The 19,061-nt window shown below is 39.0% G+C and overlaps 1 protein-coding gene across 1 annotated transcript in view; it reads left to right on the top strand.

The window, feature by feature from the left end:
- Positions 1-19,061, top strand: part of LOC126199341 (ubiquilin-1) — a 112,842-nt gene that overhangs the window by 48,720 nt on the left and 45,061 nt on the right. The window contains exon 6 of the mRNA XM_049936194.1: positions 363-715. Coding sequence (XP_049792151.1) covers positions 363-715 — 353 coding nt within the window. The remainder of the gene's footprint in view (positions 1-362; positions 716-19,061) is intronic.

The raw sequence follows: 19,061 nt of genomic DNA, 5'->3' as shown, positions 1-19,061 counted from the left end.
GCAGCAGTTACTGGGAGATGAAGAGGCTTGCACAGGATATGATAGCATGGAGCTGTGTGAAATGAGTCTCAGACAACAATAATAACAATTTTTATACAAAAATGTAAAATGTATGATTTTCATTGCATGCTCATGAAATTGGTGCTACATATTATCTTGCTTTTTGGTGTGTTTTCAGGTTCAAATATTGTAGCAACCATACTACAGTTAATGTCTTTTTTTCCACTCTCTGTCATCAGATTGTGGTTGAGCTTATTTATTCTTCTAAGTAGTTCTACCAAGTAAAATAAAGCATGACAGTATTTAATGTCACAGTTCAATAACTATGCTATCAGAATTTTGAAGTTTGTAATTGTTTACAGATGGAAACAACCCACAGCAAGGTCAGGAGAATCGAGACCCGTTGCCAAATCCGTGGTCACCAGCTAGCAGTGAAACGGGATCCACAGGAACTAGGACAGGAAGTACTGGGACCACAGCAGGAGGCAATGGAAACAGACCAGCCACAGGAGCTGGTTCTGGTCCAGCTACTCTCCTAGGCACCCCAGCAATGCAAAGCGTCATGCAGCAGATGATTGACAATCCTCAGCTTATACAGAGTATGCTGTCTGCACCTTATACCCAATCGATGTTGCAATCTTTTGCTGCTGACCCAAGTACTGCTGCTGCAATCATTAACACAAACCCATTGTTTGCTGAAAATCCTGAACTACAGGTAAGTGATTCTGTGTGTTGGTATTGACAATAATATCTGTTAGCCATCTTTCGTATATACACACATCATTTCTCAAGCTTCCTTGCCCTCATCCTGATCCTGTCAGTATTTTCCTCTGCCACTGCTAATATCTTGGGTTTCATAATGCATCTGTTGCCATAATTTCATTATTAATTTCAGTACCAACTGTTAGGCTGCCTCCCATGGTCTAAGATTCTAAATGAGCATCCAAAATTACATTTCTGACAACTCTTTTTCTCCTAGTCTCCAAATGACGAAATTGTAGATTTAAGCGGCTCAGTTGAAACTTTGTAGTCTTTTATCTAACTGTAGTTAATGTTATGGAGGAAACAACATAGGCTGTTTTCCACAGCCGCGCAGGATTAGCCAAGCGGTCTAAGGCGCTGCAGTCATGGACTGTGCGGCTGATCCCGGTGGAGGTTAAAGTCCTCCCTCGGGCATGGGTTTGTGTGTTTGCCCTTAGGATAATTTAGGTTAAGTAGTGTGTAAGCTTAGGGACTGATGACCTTAGCAGTTAAGTCCCATAAGATTTTACCCACATTTGAACATTTGTTTTCCACAGAACACCAAATTCAGATCATCTTGTGTGAACAATGGTGGGACCACAAGTGAAAACAGTCATGCCATTGTGAGCTATGTGATCATTATAATGCAGTGTTTAATGAATATGATGGATAAACAGTTGCCTGCTATCACTCCTTTATCCACCTCTCATCTTCCTGCTCCATAATACCTTCCTCTCCTCTTTCCTACTAGCTCCCCTCCCATCCCCCCCTCCCCGAACCCGACCCCCCCCCCCCGCCCCAATCCCCTGCTCATGTGTAAGAAAACTTCCCAATGGCTTGTCATTCTCCACCTCACAACCATTCTCCCCTTCCCAATACCTATACACTTTCCCTCACTCTCATTCTTCTCTGTTATTACGAGAATTCATGCACCTTTTTACACTGCTGCTGAGTGCAACATGTCTACTGTTTTCCCCATCTCTCAGTACTTCCCTGGCCCCTCCTTGCTTCACATGTTGCATGACTTCCACTGTCCTCCTTCATCTTTTCCCTGATCCTTACTCTTGTCTGCTTAGCAACTGGGTCATTCCATGTCAAATCAACATGGAAAAGTACAGTTTTCAACCCGACCGTCTTCAATTTTTATAAAATTTGGTATGTTCATTGCACATAGCAAGAGAATGGAAAATACCAAATTACAGAATTTTATCACAACTAAGAGAAAAGTAATGGCCACTCAAAGCTCTAAAAATGTACTGGAAATTTGATAAACACTACTGATGAAAGCAGATATAACTTCTGGTGTAATGAAGATAGAACAGTGAACCAGGTAATTTTGGAAAGGTTTTGAAACAAGCTTTTCAATTATATGCAATTTTGTCATATTCGAAGAATGTACACAGTTAAAGTCAGTGACCTTGTCCTTGAATATAATAAAGGAAGTCACCTTCAAAATTGACACAAGAAATAAATTTGCTTCTTCATGTTACACTATACAACATAGTAAAAAATCAAGTTTGGGTGACAATGGGATTAGGAGATATAAATTAATATCTACATCAATGTGTTGCATTGTGCAAACTAAATTGCATTCAGACTCCAACAGTGTGACACAAAGCTCTGAAAAACATGTTTATTGTTAAAAAGGTGGTGTTATAACAGTACAGTAAGGTAACAAAATGGACAAGGCAATATCAAGCTGTCAAATATTGGGCGGCAGTGTGTGCTGCGAAAGGTGTTGTGTGTTGAAATTAAAAAAAAACCTACCTTAAAGGTGGAGTTTGAGATGATCATGTATTGCTGTAATCCATTCTGGGAAGATGAGCACAATAGATACGAGAAAAACCTATGTAATATGCAAATGCGGGTGGTTGCTGTGGGAGGGTGTATGATCAGTGGCGTAATAACAGACTACAAAATGTGTGATAATGTAGAAAAAAATTAACTCAGGTACAAGGGCATATGTCTGACCCAACTACATTGAAATAAGTGCAAACCACAAACCTGCATAGCTCCTCAGATGAGTCAGACACATGTGTAGTCCAAAAGTTGCTCAAGATGCACTAAATGGTAGTTTGGTAACTCTTGCATAGTCCCCAGTGAAAATGGAGAGACTGGGAGAGAAAGCACGTACGCAGAAAGAGTTCGAGCAAATGTCTGAGGTATTCCAAAGTGAGGAAGAAAATACAGATTGTGAAACAAATGTTGAATCTGAAATGCTGATGATGCAATAGACAGAGAAATTCAGTACCAGTACCACAAACAGTGAGAAGATTCAAGAAACCAATTATGTTACAATTAGCTTCCTACATCCTTATAGGCCTGTACATTCATATGTATACTTTGAGAAACCCGACATCTTAACTGTGGACAAGGACATTCTTATGAAGGTCGATGTGAAAGCAGCAACAGGGCGAATGTGTTTCTTTTCACCAAAAGATGCACAAACATTGTTATATGTTGCTTCCCAGTGTTGAGGCATAATACATCTAGATAATACATTTGTCATGTATGTTTATGTAAATTTGAACCTGTTTCCATGCCTTTCAAGCATATGTTTGGATGGGATGGTTATATCATATTTTGCATCGACGAAGGTCGGATGTCATAGTGTGTGATCTTGCGTATTATAAATGCTTGCTATTGTTCTGTTGACTGTACTAACTTTCTGTGCAGTGTTATAATGCAATTTTATACCTCATTTCAAGCCGCATTTAAAAATCAAAATAAATGTAGCTCATCATATGATGGAGAAAGTATATAGAGGCCCCACATTTCAGAAATTTGAAATTTTCAGGGAGTAGTAATTATTTGTAGTAATTCATGTGGAAGTAAATTTACCCTGCTGGACACCTAAAATAACTGTTACGTCACTATTACTGTCAGCAGCGAGAATTCACGATATCCATTGAAATATTCTGAGTGGAACTAGGGCAACTGAGGCCATAAGACTATATCGCAACTCGTGTTAAAGTCATACGACAATCTTTCCATATCATATGAATGTCATCCGAAGTTGTTTTTTCTTTCAATGAAACGTAATATTTTCATCCAAGAAAGTTATATTTTTAGTTCGATATAGTATCGCACCGGTTTTGAAGGATATAAATTTGGTGAATAGCAATCTACATATTCAAGACAGTGATTTGTATTGTTTGTGTTAGAGGCTAGACATGGTCTTTATTAGAGCACTTTTTAACATTCTAAACAATATAATTTGTCTACACAGAATCATTTCCAGCACAAGTGCTCCACCTAGGGCATAGGAGGCCGTAATTAGAAACTACACACACATGGGCTGCGAGTGGTGATGTCACAGGGGAGGCTTGCTGCACTGTGTACATGGGCACAGTTTGGATTTTTCACATTTTCTTATATGCTCAGTGAAATGTTAGTATTAAGGCTCCTAAGGACATCAACCTCTTTCTCCATCCAAGAGGGACTTTTTTTTCTGGATGAAGAGGCTCACACAGGCGTATGGTAGACTAAATAATCAGGTGCTACAGAGAAACCCCAATGATGTGACAAACAAGAATGCAAATTTACAACACATAATAGAACAATTAGCTGTAAATAACTATCACATAAACATGCATGAAAAAAATGCACACCATGTCTTCTGACTCATAGTGGCATAGTCTCACTAACTGGCTGGATACAATCACATATCTACAAAGAAAACGACTTAGAAATGAAAAGTGAAAGTACAAACCAAATTTTATTGAACTATCATAAATATGTACATATTGTTTTTAATTATTACTCAGATGATTCTGAATCATAGTCACTCAATTTTGTGTCATTACTGTCTTCATAGAGAGCATCGTCCTCTGTGCCATCAAATGCGTTGGAAACACAGCATTTTTTAACTGCGTGATATACTGTTTTATTCAGGACACATTTCCAAGATTGTTCAATCCACTTATTCACTTGAGACAAGCTTGCAAACTTAACACATCCTGTAGGTGTTAATTGCCTGTCTTCTTTTGTTAGGCATTGTGTGTACATATTTTTACATTCGTCCTTAAATAGTTTGTTTAAGAAAACATCTAGTGGCTGTAGAATTGGCATCATCCCTCCTGGAATTGTAGTCAAGTCCATTCTAGCAACTACTAATTTTCTCTTTGCAGCCAGCATAACTAAAAAGGCACGACGACAACATTGCAATAAAAGTTTAATCCACTATGATACCATTCTCTCTGTGAACCAGCCACGTTTATTAGAACATATGACAATGCTTTTTGGTTATGCCTCAGACTTGCGTAATATCTTGTGTTTAAAAACAATAAATGATGGCAGTTTGTGACCACTGACTGTGCAAGCAAACATGAAAGGCATTTGCTGCTTTTCTTGGTTCCCTTTTGCTTCTACCATGTAATTTGTTGGCGTATCAAAATACACTGGACTTTGGTATGCATTATCTTTCTGATCAAGAAGATAAACAAACAATGGAAAATCCAGGAAGGAATGTAACAATATTATGAAAAGGAAAGTTGCCACTCACCATGTAGTGGAGATGCTGAATCACAGATGGGGGGGGGGGGGAAACTGTCACAAAGCTTTCGGCAATTGTAGCCACACTGTAGTGTGTCACTACAGTTGCCTGAGACTGTGTGTGCGTGCCTACTGTCTATTTTTGATGAAGTCCTTACAGGCCAAAAGCTTGCTTTATTGGAGACAGTCTTTTTGTTGTGCCTATCTGTGACTCAGCATCTCTGCTATATGGTGAGTGGCAACTTTCCTTTTCATAATATTGATCAAGAAGATAATTTTCAGTGCACCGTTTGATTATGAAATTCTGAAATGCGACATGTTTTTCCTCGAAGTATACTGGCAGCTCCTTTGCAACTGAAGTATGTCTACGAAGAGAAAATCCCCAATGTTGTATGAAAGTGGCAACCCACTAATGGCTTCCTTTGAAATTTATTTTTTGCTGTCAAGCAATTTCACGTGGTTAAACTTGGATAATTTCTGCACTCACAGGTTTAAGCACTTCTCTCACTGCTCCCTAAACAAATCATTCAGCACAATTTCTAATGTATTATACTGACTACGTTTTGCTCCAGAAAATGTTTTTCTATTGCTGGAACAAGCTAAAAGTTGTTGCCTTTTGCTGTCTGAACCGTCTTATGTTTCATTGAGTCCACGTTGCTGACCAGCAGCATGATTTGATGTTTTCTGGGCAAGTGAAGTAGATCACCCTGTGGCATGACTTGCAGGTGAGCATAATACGCTTGATTTCAATGGCTGCTTCACTTACTGAGTCATCTGGATCCTCCGCTCCATCACCAGCTTTTCTAACTGCACAGATGGGAGCTCTCCTTAAAACACATTCTCTGCTCATGTAATTATCTTGGCCTCAACCTACGGAAACAAACTATCATCACACCCACCCAACAGTTTCCACCCCTTCTGTCGTATCATCTCCTCTCCATTCTTGTCTTCCAGCCTCTTTGTTTGATGCCCTCTGCCAGTGCCTGCCCATCTTTCCCCACTCCTCTTCTTTTCGTTCCCTTTTTTCCTAATCTCCATGCCCTACATCCTTCTGATGCTGCACCCGTTGGGATTCTAGGCCCTGTATATTCCACCAGACAGTGTTTCTCTGTCCCCCACTCATACACTATTATCCCTTCCCTTCCCTTCCCCGCCCCCTTGAGAGTGATGCTGCCATCCTATGTGATAGTTGCATTCTGGCCTGAGCTGCCAGAGTTTGCAGCCATCTAAGCATAAGCAGTCAGTAAAATCAACATTTCGTACAGTGATTTCATTGAGAGTATTTGTACGATTAGCTAGTAAAATTTTTTACAAGGCTACACTCCAGATTGAAAAAACAATTCTGAAATGTTAACTACGTTTCATAAGCTTTAAACTGCTCTAAAACACACAAAATGTGATATTTCCAGTGAATACATTTTGTGCTATACAAACAGTGGAAAGTCCTGGTTGGAATATCAAAATCATTATGAAAAGGATGATTGCTATTGACCATAAAGAAGACATGTCGAATTGCAGATGGGCACAACTGTTACACACTGAGCTTTTGGACGGTCTTCTTTAGAAGAAAACCACACACACACACACACACACACACACACACACACACACACACACACACACACACACACAATTCACGCAAGCAAACATGCCTCACGCATACATGACCCCTCATAGGCTGCTGCAGCCAGAATGTGTTCTGGCTGCATCGGCAGAGAGAACAGTCATCTATGCATGAGGTGTGCTTGCTTGTGTGTGTGTTTTCTTTTCTTTTCTGAGGAAGGCTCGGCTGAAAGACCAGTGTGTAACAGTCTTTCTTCCTTCCATCCTTTCTAAATGCTACATTATTCATTTTCTCTTTCATTCACTTTGGTGTAAGTGACGAGTGGGCGGGCTTAGAGCACAGAGTCAAAGCAGCAGATGAAGTTTTTCACATTTTATTCAAGAGTGGATTACAATATTCATCTGAAGCTAGTTGTCTCGTGGTTGTGTGCCCAAGTTGGCCTCACGACGCAGACCAGACCCCAGGAGGTCTCTGGCAGTTCCAGACTAGCACATCTGCCCTACTTCATCACAGTTTCTTACCTTCTTTCCTTCCCTGTGTTTTTTACCTGGCACTCCGCCTCAGATGATGCTTCAAGGGTCAAATTGGCAATCTATCTTTTCTTCTGCTGGAAATTTTAGGCTTCAGTTATTAAAGGAAAAAGGGGAAATATGACTGACGTTTAGTCTCTTTCAGCATCCCCAAGTATTTGTTCATTCATTACAGTGAGTTTCTCTTTACTTGGTTCTGCTTTGTCTATTACATGGAATTCACACCTAACTGCTTATCAGGAGATTCTCTGTCATTCCATATTCGAATAGCATGTGGGAAAAATGAACACGTAGCTCTTTCAGAGTGAGCTCTGTTTTCTCTTACAAGGATGGTTTGATAAGTCTGGGGAAAAAAAAAAGCATGGAAAAAATGTTTGTTACATAAAGACTCACCTTACTTCCCAATGTAGTCTCCTTTGAGGGATTTGTTCCAGCAGTCCCCCAGCTTTGTTTTTTCATCCCATCATAAAAATAAGATTATGTCAGACTCTGCAAAATACTTATTGATTGCAGCTATCACTTCCTCATTTGATGAAAATTTCTTCCCAGCGAGCTGGAGTTTCAAGTTACGAAACTGGAAGGAGTCACTTGGGGCTAAGTTGGTTGAATAGGGTGGATGAGGAACCAATTCATGCACTTTGCCATTGTTATCACTGGTGTGTGGGATGCTGCATTATCCTGGTGAAAGAGTGCATTTTTGTATACCAACTGTGGTCTTTTTTCAGCCAATGCAAGTTTGAAATGATCTGTTGAAGAAGCATAATAAGGTCCAGTTATGGTTCTGTCTTTTTCCACGTAATCTATGAGAATTACTCCTTTGGAATACCAAAAATCAGTGGCCATCACCTTACTGGCTGAGAAAATGGTCTTTGCCTTCTTCAGAGCACTTTGTCCCTTGTTTTGACTGTTGTTTTGATTCTGGTGTATAACCATGGATCCAGGTTTCATGAGCAGTCGCAAATCAGCACAAAAAAGTTTGTGCATTGCGATGAAACATCACCAGACATTGTGTTGAAATGTGCCAAATGAGCATTTGGTCAACTGTGATCAATCACAGCACCCACCTTGCTCACAGCTTCTTCATAGCCAATTCTCTGTGCAAGGTACTATGTACTCGCTCAGTTGAGATGCCTGCAGTCTCAGCAATCTCACGAGTTGTTATTCGGCTGTATTGCATTACCATATCATGGATCTTGTCAGCGGTTTCATTTGTGGTGACCTCAGTTGAATGACCGACCTCATTTAAATTCATTAATTCAAAAGTAAATGGTCCTCAGTGATGGTGCAGAGTCCATGAGAACTTCATTCAATTCTGTTCTGATTCGTGCAGCAGTCCAACCCTTCAAATGAAAATGTTTAATAACAGCATGAAACTCTGTTCTCTCCATTTTCAATCAATTTAGACACACTGACCAATTCAGACAGCTGTCAACAACGAACTATGTGCTGTACATTGTTGAAATTCTCTATATGATCCAAGGAATAATAAAGCTTACCAGCCATGAAGACTCAAAACATGAAATGTTCAATTCTTTCGTGGGAATTTACCAGAATTATAAAATCACACTTGTATTCTATTATGTTGGTCATTCCTCCCTGTGTTTTTGTAAGTCAACAAAAATTTTCGCATTTGGGGGAGAAAGCTGCTGATGAAAATTTTGTGAAAAGATCTCGCCACAACAAAAAACACCATTGTTTTATTGAATGCCACCCAAACTTGTGTGTCATATCCATGACACTTTCTTCCCTTTCTCGTGATGATACAAAACAAGCTGTCCTCAATTTCCAATGTTAGTCCTATGTGGTAAAGATTCCATACCATGCAGTGGTATTGCAGAAGAGGGCGGACAAGCATAATGTAAGCAGGCTCTTAAATAGATTTTTTGCATCTTATAAGTGCTCCGTCAACAAAATGCAGTCCACTTTCCCCACAAAATTTTCTTTGTGATCGTTACAGTTGAAATTGTGTATAAGTGTAACACCTAGCATTTAATTGAATCGGCAGCAGTTAAATTTGCGTGATCTATTGTTTATCAAAACCAGACATGTTATTCACAGGGAGTTATCTGCGATCCTTATACAAAATAGGCTTATTTTCTGTCTGTGTGGCTACTTTTATTTGAAAATGATCAGTTTCAGGCAATGGTGCTCATCTTGTATGACATTGAACTGATAGTTCCATTACATTACTCTGTAACTACAGCATATGATCTGAAGATGGGCAACATTGACTGAAACTCATCATTTTGAAGTAAAAAAACAGTGAGTGACTGCCAGAAGAAACCTATATCGTATTTATCATGTAACCGAAATTTAAATAGATTTCATTCAGTGGTCATGTGGATGACCACATACTTCTCATTATTTCAGTTCAGTTGCCACTTTTGCGCTATACACATATCTTGTCTAAATCATTTTGCAATTGGTTTAGATGTTCTGATGACCTCACTAGTTGGTAAATGACAACATCGTCTGCAAACAATTTAATATGGCTGCTCAGACTGTCTCCTAAATATTTTATATAGGTAAGGAGTAACAGAGAGCCTGTAACACTTACTTGGGGAACGCCAGATATCCCGTATGTGTTACTCAGTGGCTTTCCATCATTTACATGAACTGTGATATTTCTGACAAGAAATTATGAATCCACTCGCACGTCTTTGATGACACTGCATAGGCATGCAATTTGATGAGAAGCCACTTTTGAGGAACAATGTCAAGGGCATTCTGGAATGCAGAAATATGGAATCAGTTGTGATCCCCTGTTGAGAGCACTTTGTGTGAATAAAGAGCCAGTTGTGTTTCATAAGAATAATGTTTTCTAAATGCATCTATGGGTCAGTAGATGGTTTTATTCTAGATAATTCATAATGTTCAAACAATACATGCTCCCAAGTCCTACTGCAGATAGATGTCAGTGACATGGGTCTGTAATTCAGTAGATTCATTCTGTTTTCTTTCTTTTGTATTGGTGTGACCTGTGCAACTGTCCAGTCCTTAGGTACGGATCTTTCGTTGAGCATGGGTGGTTGTACATGACTACTGAATTTGGAGCTATTACATTTGCAAACTCAGAAAGGACCATAATAGGTGTACAGTCTTGACCAGGAGATTTACCTTTATTAAATGATTTAAGCAGTGTAGCTACACTGAAGATGCTTCTAAGCTACTCATGTTGGCAGCTGTCTTGTGTCAAACACTGGAATGTTTATTTAATTTTCTTTTGTGAAGGCTTTTCAGAAGGCCATGTTCAGTAACTCTTTTTTGGGGGAACTGTCACTAGGAATGTGACCATTGCTATCACATAGTGAAGGTGGCCATTGTTTCGTTGTGGAAAATATGGTGTTTGTGTTTGTTATACGTTAAAAGAGTTATACACACTAAAAGAAGACCAAGTTTCAAGGTTTTTGTTTCATATTTATTTTAGTTGTTTTAAAGATTACAAATGTTGCACTAATGATCACAGAAAGTACATGGTGTTTAGAAACGTAGAAATTCATGTGTTTTGGATAAAAGTATTTCACAAAGTATTACATAAAAATAGTGAATGAATGATAGAGTGTATGGAAAAGTACACTTTTAAGCTTCTTACACACCATCACAAATGCCCTATGTGCTCTGCTCCTGTTACACTACAAACATTTATGCAGCGATCAAGTTCGAATCGTATGTGCTCAAGCATGTCCCTGTCAGTGTTCTCCAGTGCAGCAATAATGGAATCCAGGAGTTTAGTCGGTGTTATCAGCAAAGTTAAAACATAATCCTTCGCATATCCCCCAAGAAGAAAAATCACAAACTGTAAGATGAGGAGGTGTTGGGGGACAGGTGTTGGGGACCACATGAAGAGTGCTAGGTAATCCTGAGCACAGCACCCAGTCTACTGGTTTGGAAGCTCCTGATTCAGGTACTGATGCCTTACTCTATACCAGTGAGGTGAAGCTCCATCTTATTAGAGTACAAAGTTTGGGATATCAGCTCACAGTTTACCCAGGACAAAATGGGGGTCCGTATACCTTGGTGTGCGAAACAGCACAGAAGAAACTCATCTTTGGAAAATCTGTCTCCACTTCAACATTGGAATTTGCCATGCTCCATATGTAGTCATTGTGATGATTTGGTTGACTGTTTATGTGGGACATCACATCACTGACACAAGTTGAGGTGTAAATTTGTCATCTTCCGTTGTTTCCTAGAAAAGTTCACAAAATTCACGTGCCGATGGCGCTGTCACTTGGCCTCAAACAGTGTAGGAACTGTATGCGGTATCATGTGGTTTCTGATCTAATAACTTCCACATACTCTTTCCACACAGTGGAATATGGAATGCCCAGTTTGCGACTCAGACAACTGGTAGATATTTTTTTGGGAGGTGTGAAGGAATGTCTCTTAGACACTCTACTATTTCAACTAGTTGTGTGGAGCTTTTTCCTTTAGTGGCAACCTGTGTTGTTGAACTGTTGCCACCCCTGCAGAAAGCTTTGTTGGGTTAGTGGCTGTATGCTGTAGTATCTACACAATGCATGCTGCATGGTAGTGATGGATTAAGTCGTCTTATACTGCAACACACACAAAGTTTTATGTTGATTAGTCGCCATTTTGCAAATTGCTATCACCTTACCACCTGGTGAATCACAGTGAAACCTGCAATGACATAAATAGAACTTTAAAATATGCTCTCTTCACACTTTATCAGAGAGAAGTGTGGGATGAGCTCTTCAGGAGATTCACAAGTAATTGGTTTTTGTGTGGAAAAGTCTGAAGCATTCTGGCATGAAGAGAGGTATCTTGCAATCAGGGCAATACCAGTTGCTTCCTTTCCTGCACATTTTGCCACTAAATTGTCTAGTGTTCTCCAAACAGATCTTGGAAAGCCACGTTGGATGCTGCTTTGTCTTTGTCATGACATTCATCTGTAAAAAAGATGAGATTAAGATGAATAAAACAAAACTAAATTAGAATAGCAGTAGTTGTAGCAACGATACTAACAAGTAAAAATTTTAGAGAACTGCAGATTTGAATATGAATTTTGCAGTGTCCCCCCTCAGATATTTCTCCCTCCAGTCCAGAATCTCAGGATTCTTCCTGTTGAACATCCAAAATTTCTTGCTCACTTAACTACATATTTGCTGCAGAGTTACAGCAAACTGCAAAACCTTCAAGAATACACCACAAAACTCAGGTTAATTCGAGTATAAATAGGGTCAGTCAGTTGCGACAGCAACTCGCATTTGTTACTGTTCCTTTCGAAATCACTCTAGAAATTAACAGAAGATAGCATCTTTCAATGGACAGGCAGCGAGACTTTCATACTCTGTTCTTGTTTGAAATGAGTCCAAGTTTTGAGCAACTGCAGAATTGCACCTTGAGACCATTGTGGTCCATGACGTAATCTGATGCACTCTTTTGGACAAAGTGTGGCGGCCCTAGTTATGCTTGGGCTGGGTCACCAAAGTGTTAAAAGCATCTTGCATTGAAGTCTGCACTAAATTTAGAGCTCATGTTTCTGAAAAATTGCCATGATCTGATTTTTTTTTTTTTTTTTTTTTTTTTTTTACCTTGGGGATCTGTTCTGTATCTTACTAATGTATTTAGTATGAATATCTCAATTGCTGTCTGTACTATTTCTTTGAAAGTGTCATATCCATTCTACACTTTCGTAGTTAGTTTGGAAGAAGTCGAGACTATTCATGTGATAGCATGACATCACAGCTATATACATTTCTAGCAAGTTGTGGGAAATTATTGCGAATGGTGATTTGAGAGGCATTACTTTCATAGTATGAGGGCCATTTTTTTTTCAACCTTTGTTAGACTATAAATAAAAGTCAAGTTCATAGAAAACAATTATTTTACTACAAAAGTTTTGTACACTTATGGTTACTTTTCAGCATAACCACCGAAAAGATTGAGGCATTTATCATACCTGTGGACAAGCTTTGTAATACCCTCTTCAAAAAATGTTGTCGTCAGTGATGCCAAATGAGCATTGATGTTGTTTTGAAGATCTTCGTTGGTTTGAAAGTGCTGCTCTCCTAGCCACATCTTCAGTTCAGGAAAAAGGTGAAAGTCGCTGGGTGCCAGGTCAGGACTGTATGGCGGATGATCGAAAATGTCCCATTGAAATTGTTCAAGGAGCAGTTGGGTTGTGCCAGCAGTGTGTGGACTAGTGTTGTCATGGTCAACACAATTCCTGAATTCAGCATTCCTCTTTGTTTGTTTTGAATGGCTCTCCGCAAACGTCGTAAAGTTTCACAATAAGCAGCTGCATTGATAGTGGTTCCAGGCTGCATAAACTCTACAAGCAACACACCTTTTTGATCCCAAAACGTGGTAGCTATAACCTTTCTGTTGTTGAATGATTTTTTGAATTTTTTGGGTTTGTTTGGTGAATTTGGATGCATCCATTGTTGTGATTGTCCTTTTGTTTCCAGTGTGTCATATTGGATCCAAGTTTTATCTCCAGTAACGGTTTCAAAAAGAAGCTGACACCGTATGGTGACTTTTGTGGGTGTCCGTCAACATTTTTGGAACTCCGTGAGCACTAAGTTATTTGTAGCCTAAATGTTCAGTAATGATGGTGTGTATGACAGATTTTGAAATTTCCAGAATTTCCATAGACAAAGCAATCATGGTGAACCTACAGTTTTCTCTAACCATTCTGTCAACTTGTTCAACAAGGTCACCTGTAACGACAGACTTGCGTCCTTGGCCCCCTTCATCATGCACTCCATTTCGGCCATCTTTAAACTTTTGGCACCATTTATGCACAACACCATCAGTCATGAAGTTATTGCCATTCACTCAGCTCATTCTCTGATGAATTTCTGTTGCACTATTCTCTTCTGCTTGCAGAAACTGAATTACACCAATGACGGCAGCCATGTTTACGTGGCTGTAGTGCAACGCAAACTGATGCCCTGAGGTCGGCAATGGCAGAGTGTGTAGTACGAGAGTTACGCAGTTTCCTACAGAGCTTGTCCACTTCCTGCCACACGTGTAGCTTCCATACTAAGTGATTGGAGGTTGTAAAAGAAAGGCCCTCATAAATTTCCTTGGAGTGTTTGTCCCTCATTCAAAACACTTTGAGGACTAGCTGCTTAGAAAAATTTCAGGTCCAGAAGACCAGACATTTACTTCATTATTTAAAATTTTACTGTCGCATTTGTGTTCGATATATCTTAAAGAGTAACACACACTTAAGAAGACCCAGATTAGAAGTTACTTTCTCATATTTATTTTAGTTCTTTCATTTGCAGATTATCAATAATGTAGGCAAAAAGCAACATGTATTCAACCAGGTAACTCAAAAAATGTTTAGTGTACAGCTTGTAGTAGTTGTATTTTGCAAAGCAAGAATATATATTATCGTGCCATATTTTCCAGAGTTTGAAGTTCACTGCCAGGCCATTCAGGGCACTGCTACAGTCTCTGTTTCCATATTGTAGCATGGGCATCACACTAATGATATTTTCGTATTGTGTGTTCAGAAATACTGTGCTGTATTTGGTGGAATTCATATTTATACTTCTGTAATCTGAAAATAGGCACCGTGCATGTTACTGTGCATTAAAGATCTTTCCAAAATGTGTTTTTTTTTTGGCTGGGAGTGCCAAGAAGCTCTATACCAGTGTATAAATCTTTTGCCTTTCAAAGGATGGATAAATTTTAGAGTTCGAGGGAATATACAGGGTGAGCACAAAGTCTTGCCCTGATTACAACAATCTGTTACAGAATATCTGTTTGACATAATAATTTGCATTTGATGCCGTTACATAGGTTAGTGTTAGTAGTTCTTTCTTTTTAAGACAACTTATGTTAGTAAACCTCAATGTGTGCTCCCTTGGTAGATCTGAGAATGTCGAGGCAGTATTCCAGTTCCCGCCAGGCGTTCTGTAACATGTGTTCTGTCACAGTACCCACAGCAGCCTTTATCCTAGCCTTCAGTTCATCGAAGTCAGCAACTGGTGTGATGAAGACTCTGTCCTTGATATAGCCCCAGAAAAGAAGGTCAAGGGTCGTAAAAAAAAAAAAAAAAAAGAGGAACACTAACCTGTGGAAAGGTTGTAGAGTTTCAGGGAGAGCATAAGGGAACAATTGACAGGCATAAAAATGGGTAGCTCTAAGGGATGAAGTAGTGAAGGCAGCAGAGGATCAAGTAGGTAAAAAGATGAGGGCTAGTAGAAATCCTTGGGTAACAGAAGAGATATTGAATTTAATGGATGAAAGGAGAAAATATAAAAATTAAGTAAATGAAGCGAGCAAAAAGGAATACAAACGTCTCAAAAATGAGATCGACAGGAATTGCAAAATAGCTAAGCAGGGATGGCTAGAGGACAAATGTAAGGATGTAGAGGCTTATCTCACTAGGGGTAAGATAGATACTGCCTACAGGAAAATTAAAGAGACCTTTGGAGAAAAGAGAACCACTTGTATGAACATCAAGAGCTCAGATGGCAACCCAGTTCTAAGCAAAGAAGGGAAGGCAGAAAGGTGGAAGGAGTATATAGAGGGTTTATACAAGGGCAATGTACTTTAGGACAATATTATGGAAATGGAAGAGGATGTAGATGAAGATGAAATGGGAGATACGATACTGTGTGAAGAGTTTGACAGAGCACAGAAAGACCTAAGTCGAAACAAGGCCCTGGGAGTAGACATCATTCCATTAGAACTATTGACAGCCTTGGGAGAGCCAGTCCTGACAAAACTCTACCATCTGGTTAGCAAGATGTATGAGACAGGCGAAATACCCCCAGACTTCAAGAAGAATATAATAATTCAAATCCCAAAGAAAGCAGGTGTTCACAGATGTGAAAATTACCGAACTATCAGTTTAATAAGTCACAGCTGGCAAAATACTGACACAAATTCTTTACAGACGAATGGAAAAACTGGTAGAAGCTGACCTCGGGGAAGATCAGTTTGGATTACATAGAAATATTGAAACACGTGAGGCAATACTGACCTTACGACTTACCTTAGAAGAAAGATTAAGGAAAGGCAAACCTACATTTCCAGCATTTGTAGACTTTTGGCAATGTTGACTGGAATACTCTCTTTCAAATTCTGAAGGTGGCAGGGGTAAAATTCAGGGAGTGAAAGGCTATTTACAATTTGTACAGAAACCAGATGGCAGTTATAAGAGTTGAGGGGCATGAAAGGGAAGCAGTGGTTGGGAAGGGAGTGAGACAGGGTTGTAGCCTCTCCCCGATGTTATTCAATCTGTATATTGAGCAAGCAGTAAAGGAAACAAAAGAAAAATTCGGAGTAGGTATTAAAATTCATGGAGAAGAAGTAAAAACTTTGAGGTTCGCCGATGACATTGTAATTCTGTCAGAGACAGCAAAGGACTTGGAAGAGCAGTTGAACGGAATGGACAGTGTCTTGAAAGGAGGATATAAGATGAACATCAACAAAAGCAAAACGAGGATAATGGAATGTAGTTGAATTAAAAGGGGCGATGCTGAGGGATTTAGATTAGGAAATGAGACACTTAAGGGGCTCCGGAACGCCCTATACTTGCAATGTTAAAACAACGCTTATAAATTACATCTTTACTCACAAAGTATTTGAGGTAGGAAGTTGAACTTTTTACAGATTATTTATTGGAATATGGGTTACAACTTAACACAGGGATTTTACAAAATTTTAGTTCAGTTATTAAAGATGATTTTTTTTCAATTGTAATGAAAATTCACAACATTTTTTTTGCAATTTTTTATTTATATATTCAAAAATATACAGTTTTTTGGAAAAAGGCTGTGTTAAATTATGCAGAAGGTACTGTGTAACATTTACTGGAAGTTTGAAACAAATATGTTTGGAAGATCCTTAGAAAACATGTAATTAGTATGAGAAAATAAAAGTTTTGGGAATGGAGCGACAAAGATTGGATTAACTTTTTAGTGCATTCCAGGTCCATAGGATGGATTATCTTCATCCTCTGCAAACTCCTCCTCCAGCTTCCTCTTGTTCCTCCTCCTGTTTACTCTTGCTTGTATTTCTAGACTCTTTACAGCCCTGTTTGCAGCCCGAAGGCGTTCCTTGTCTAAAGCAAGCATCGCTCGTACCATGTTAGAACCTATCTTCATTCCCATATTTCAAATACCTTCGGCTTTCCAACATTTCTCCTTTTCTTAAAAGCCTTCAGAGGATTTCTAATAACTTTACTTTTACTCATTATTATACTTCAACAAAACAGAGACTCAAGAAACAGAATTAATTACGAATATTTTCGAGATAACGACAGAGTAAATAAACATGAAACAATCGACAATCACACCAGCGATATATATTGAACCATCACAGGTTAGCCACAACACATACTTTATCTCACATCACTAAAATGTACCTGATGAACACGGACGTTAATAATACCACCATTTGACAGCAGTTTAACAGCGCCACAGTGGGTCACGCCCATGTAGAACACATTTCAAAAAAAATTTAAAAATAGTTGTAGTCTTTGGAATTGAATAAATTATATTCAGATTCAGAAAACGCAAAAAAGTAAAAATTGAACTTTTCATGATTTTGAGCCTTTCCGGAGCCCCTTAAAGTAGTAAAGGAGTTTTTCTATTTGGGGAGCAAAATAACTGATGATGGTCGAAGTAGAGAACATAGAAAATGTAGACTGGCAATGGCATGGAAAGCGTTTCTGAAGAAGAGAAATTTGTTGACATCGAGTATAGATTTAAGTGTCAGGAAGTCGTTTCTGAAAGTATTTGTATGGAGTGTAGCCATGTTTGGAAGTGAAACACGGACAATTAATAGTTTGGACTAGAAGCTTAGAACTGGGTTTCCATCTGAGCTCTCGATATTCATTCAAGTGCTTCTCTTTTCTCCAAAGGTCTCTTTAATTTTCCTGTAGTCAGTATCCATCTTACCCCTAGTGATATGCGCCTCTACATCCTTACATTTGTCCTCCAGCCATCCCTGCTTAACCATTTTGCACTTCCTGTCAATCTCATTTTTGAGATGTTTGTATTCCTTTTTGCCTGCTTCATTTACTGCAGTTTCGTATTTTCTCCTTTCATCAATTAAATTCAATATCTCTTCTGTTACCCAAGGATTTCTACTAGCCCTCGTCTTTTTACCTACTTGATCCTCTGCTACCTTCACTATTTCGTCTCTCAAAGCTACCCATTCTTCTTCTACTGTATTTCTTTCCCCCATTCTTGTCACTTGTTCCCTTATGCTGTCCCTGAAACTCTGTACAACCTCTGGTGTAGCCAGTTTATCCAGGTCCCATCTCCTCAAATTTCCACCTTTTTGCAGTTTCTTCAGTTTTAATCTACAGTTCATAACCAATAGATTGTGGTCAGAGTCCACATCTGCCCTGGAAATGTTTCACAATTTAAAACTTAGTTCCTGAAACTTTGTCTTACCATTATATCATCTATCTGATACCTTCTAGTATCTCCAGGCTTCTTCCATGTGTAAAACCTTCTTTTATGATTCTTGAACCAAGTGTTAGCTATGATTAAGTTATGCTCTGTGCAAAATTCTACCAGACGGCTTCCTCTTTCATTTCTTCCCCCCTATCCATATTCACCTACTACATTTCCTTCTCTCCCTTTTCCTACTATCGAATTGCAGTCACCCACGACTATTAAATTTTCGCCTCCCTTCACTACCTGAATAATTTCTTTTATCTCGTCATACATTTCATCATCTCTTCGTCATCTGCGGAGCTAGTTGACATATAAACTTGCATTACTGTGGTAGGTGTG

The sequence above is a fragment of the Schistocerca nitens genome, chromosome 8, assembly GCF_023898315.1.
Source record: "Schistocerca nitens isolate TAMUIC-IGC-003100 chromosome 8, iqSchNite1.1, whole genome shotgun sequence".
Classification (NCBI taxonomy): Eukaryota; Metazoa; Arthropoda; class Insecta; order Orthoptera; family Acrididae; genus Schistocerca; species Schistocerca nitens.
This window is presented reverse-complemented; position numbering and strand designations above follow the sequence as displayed.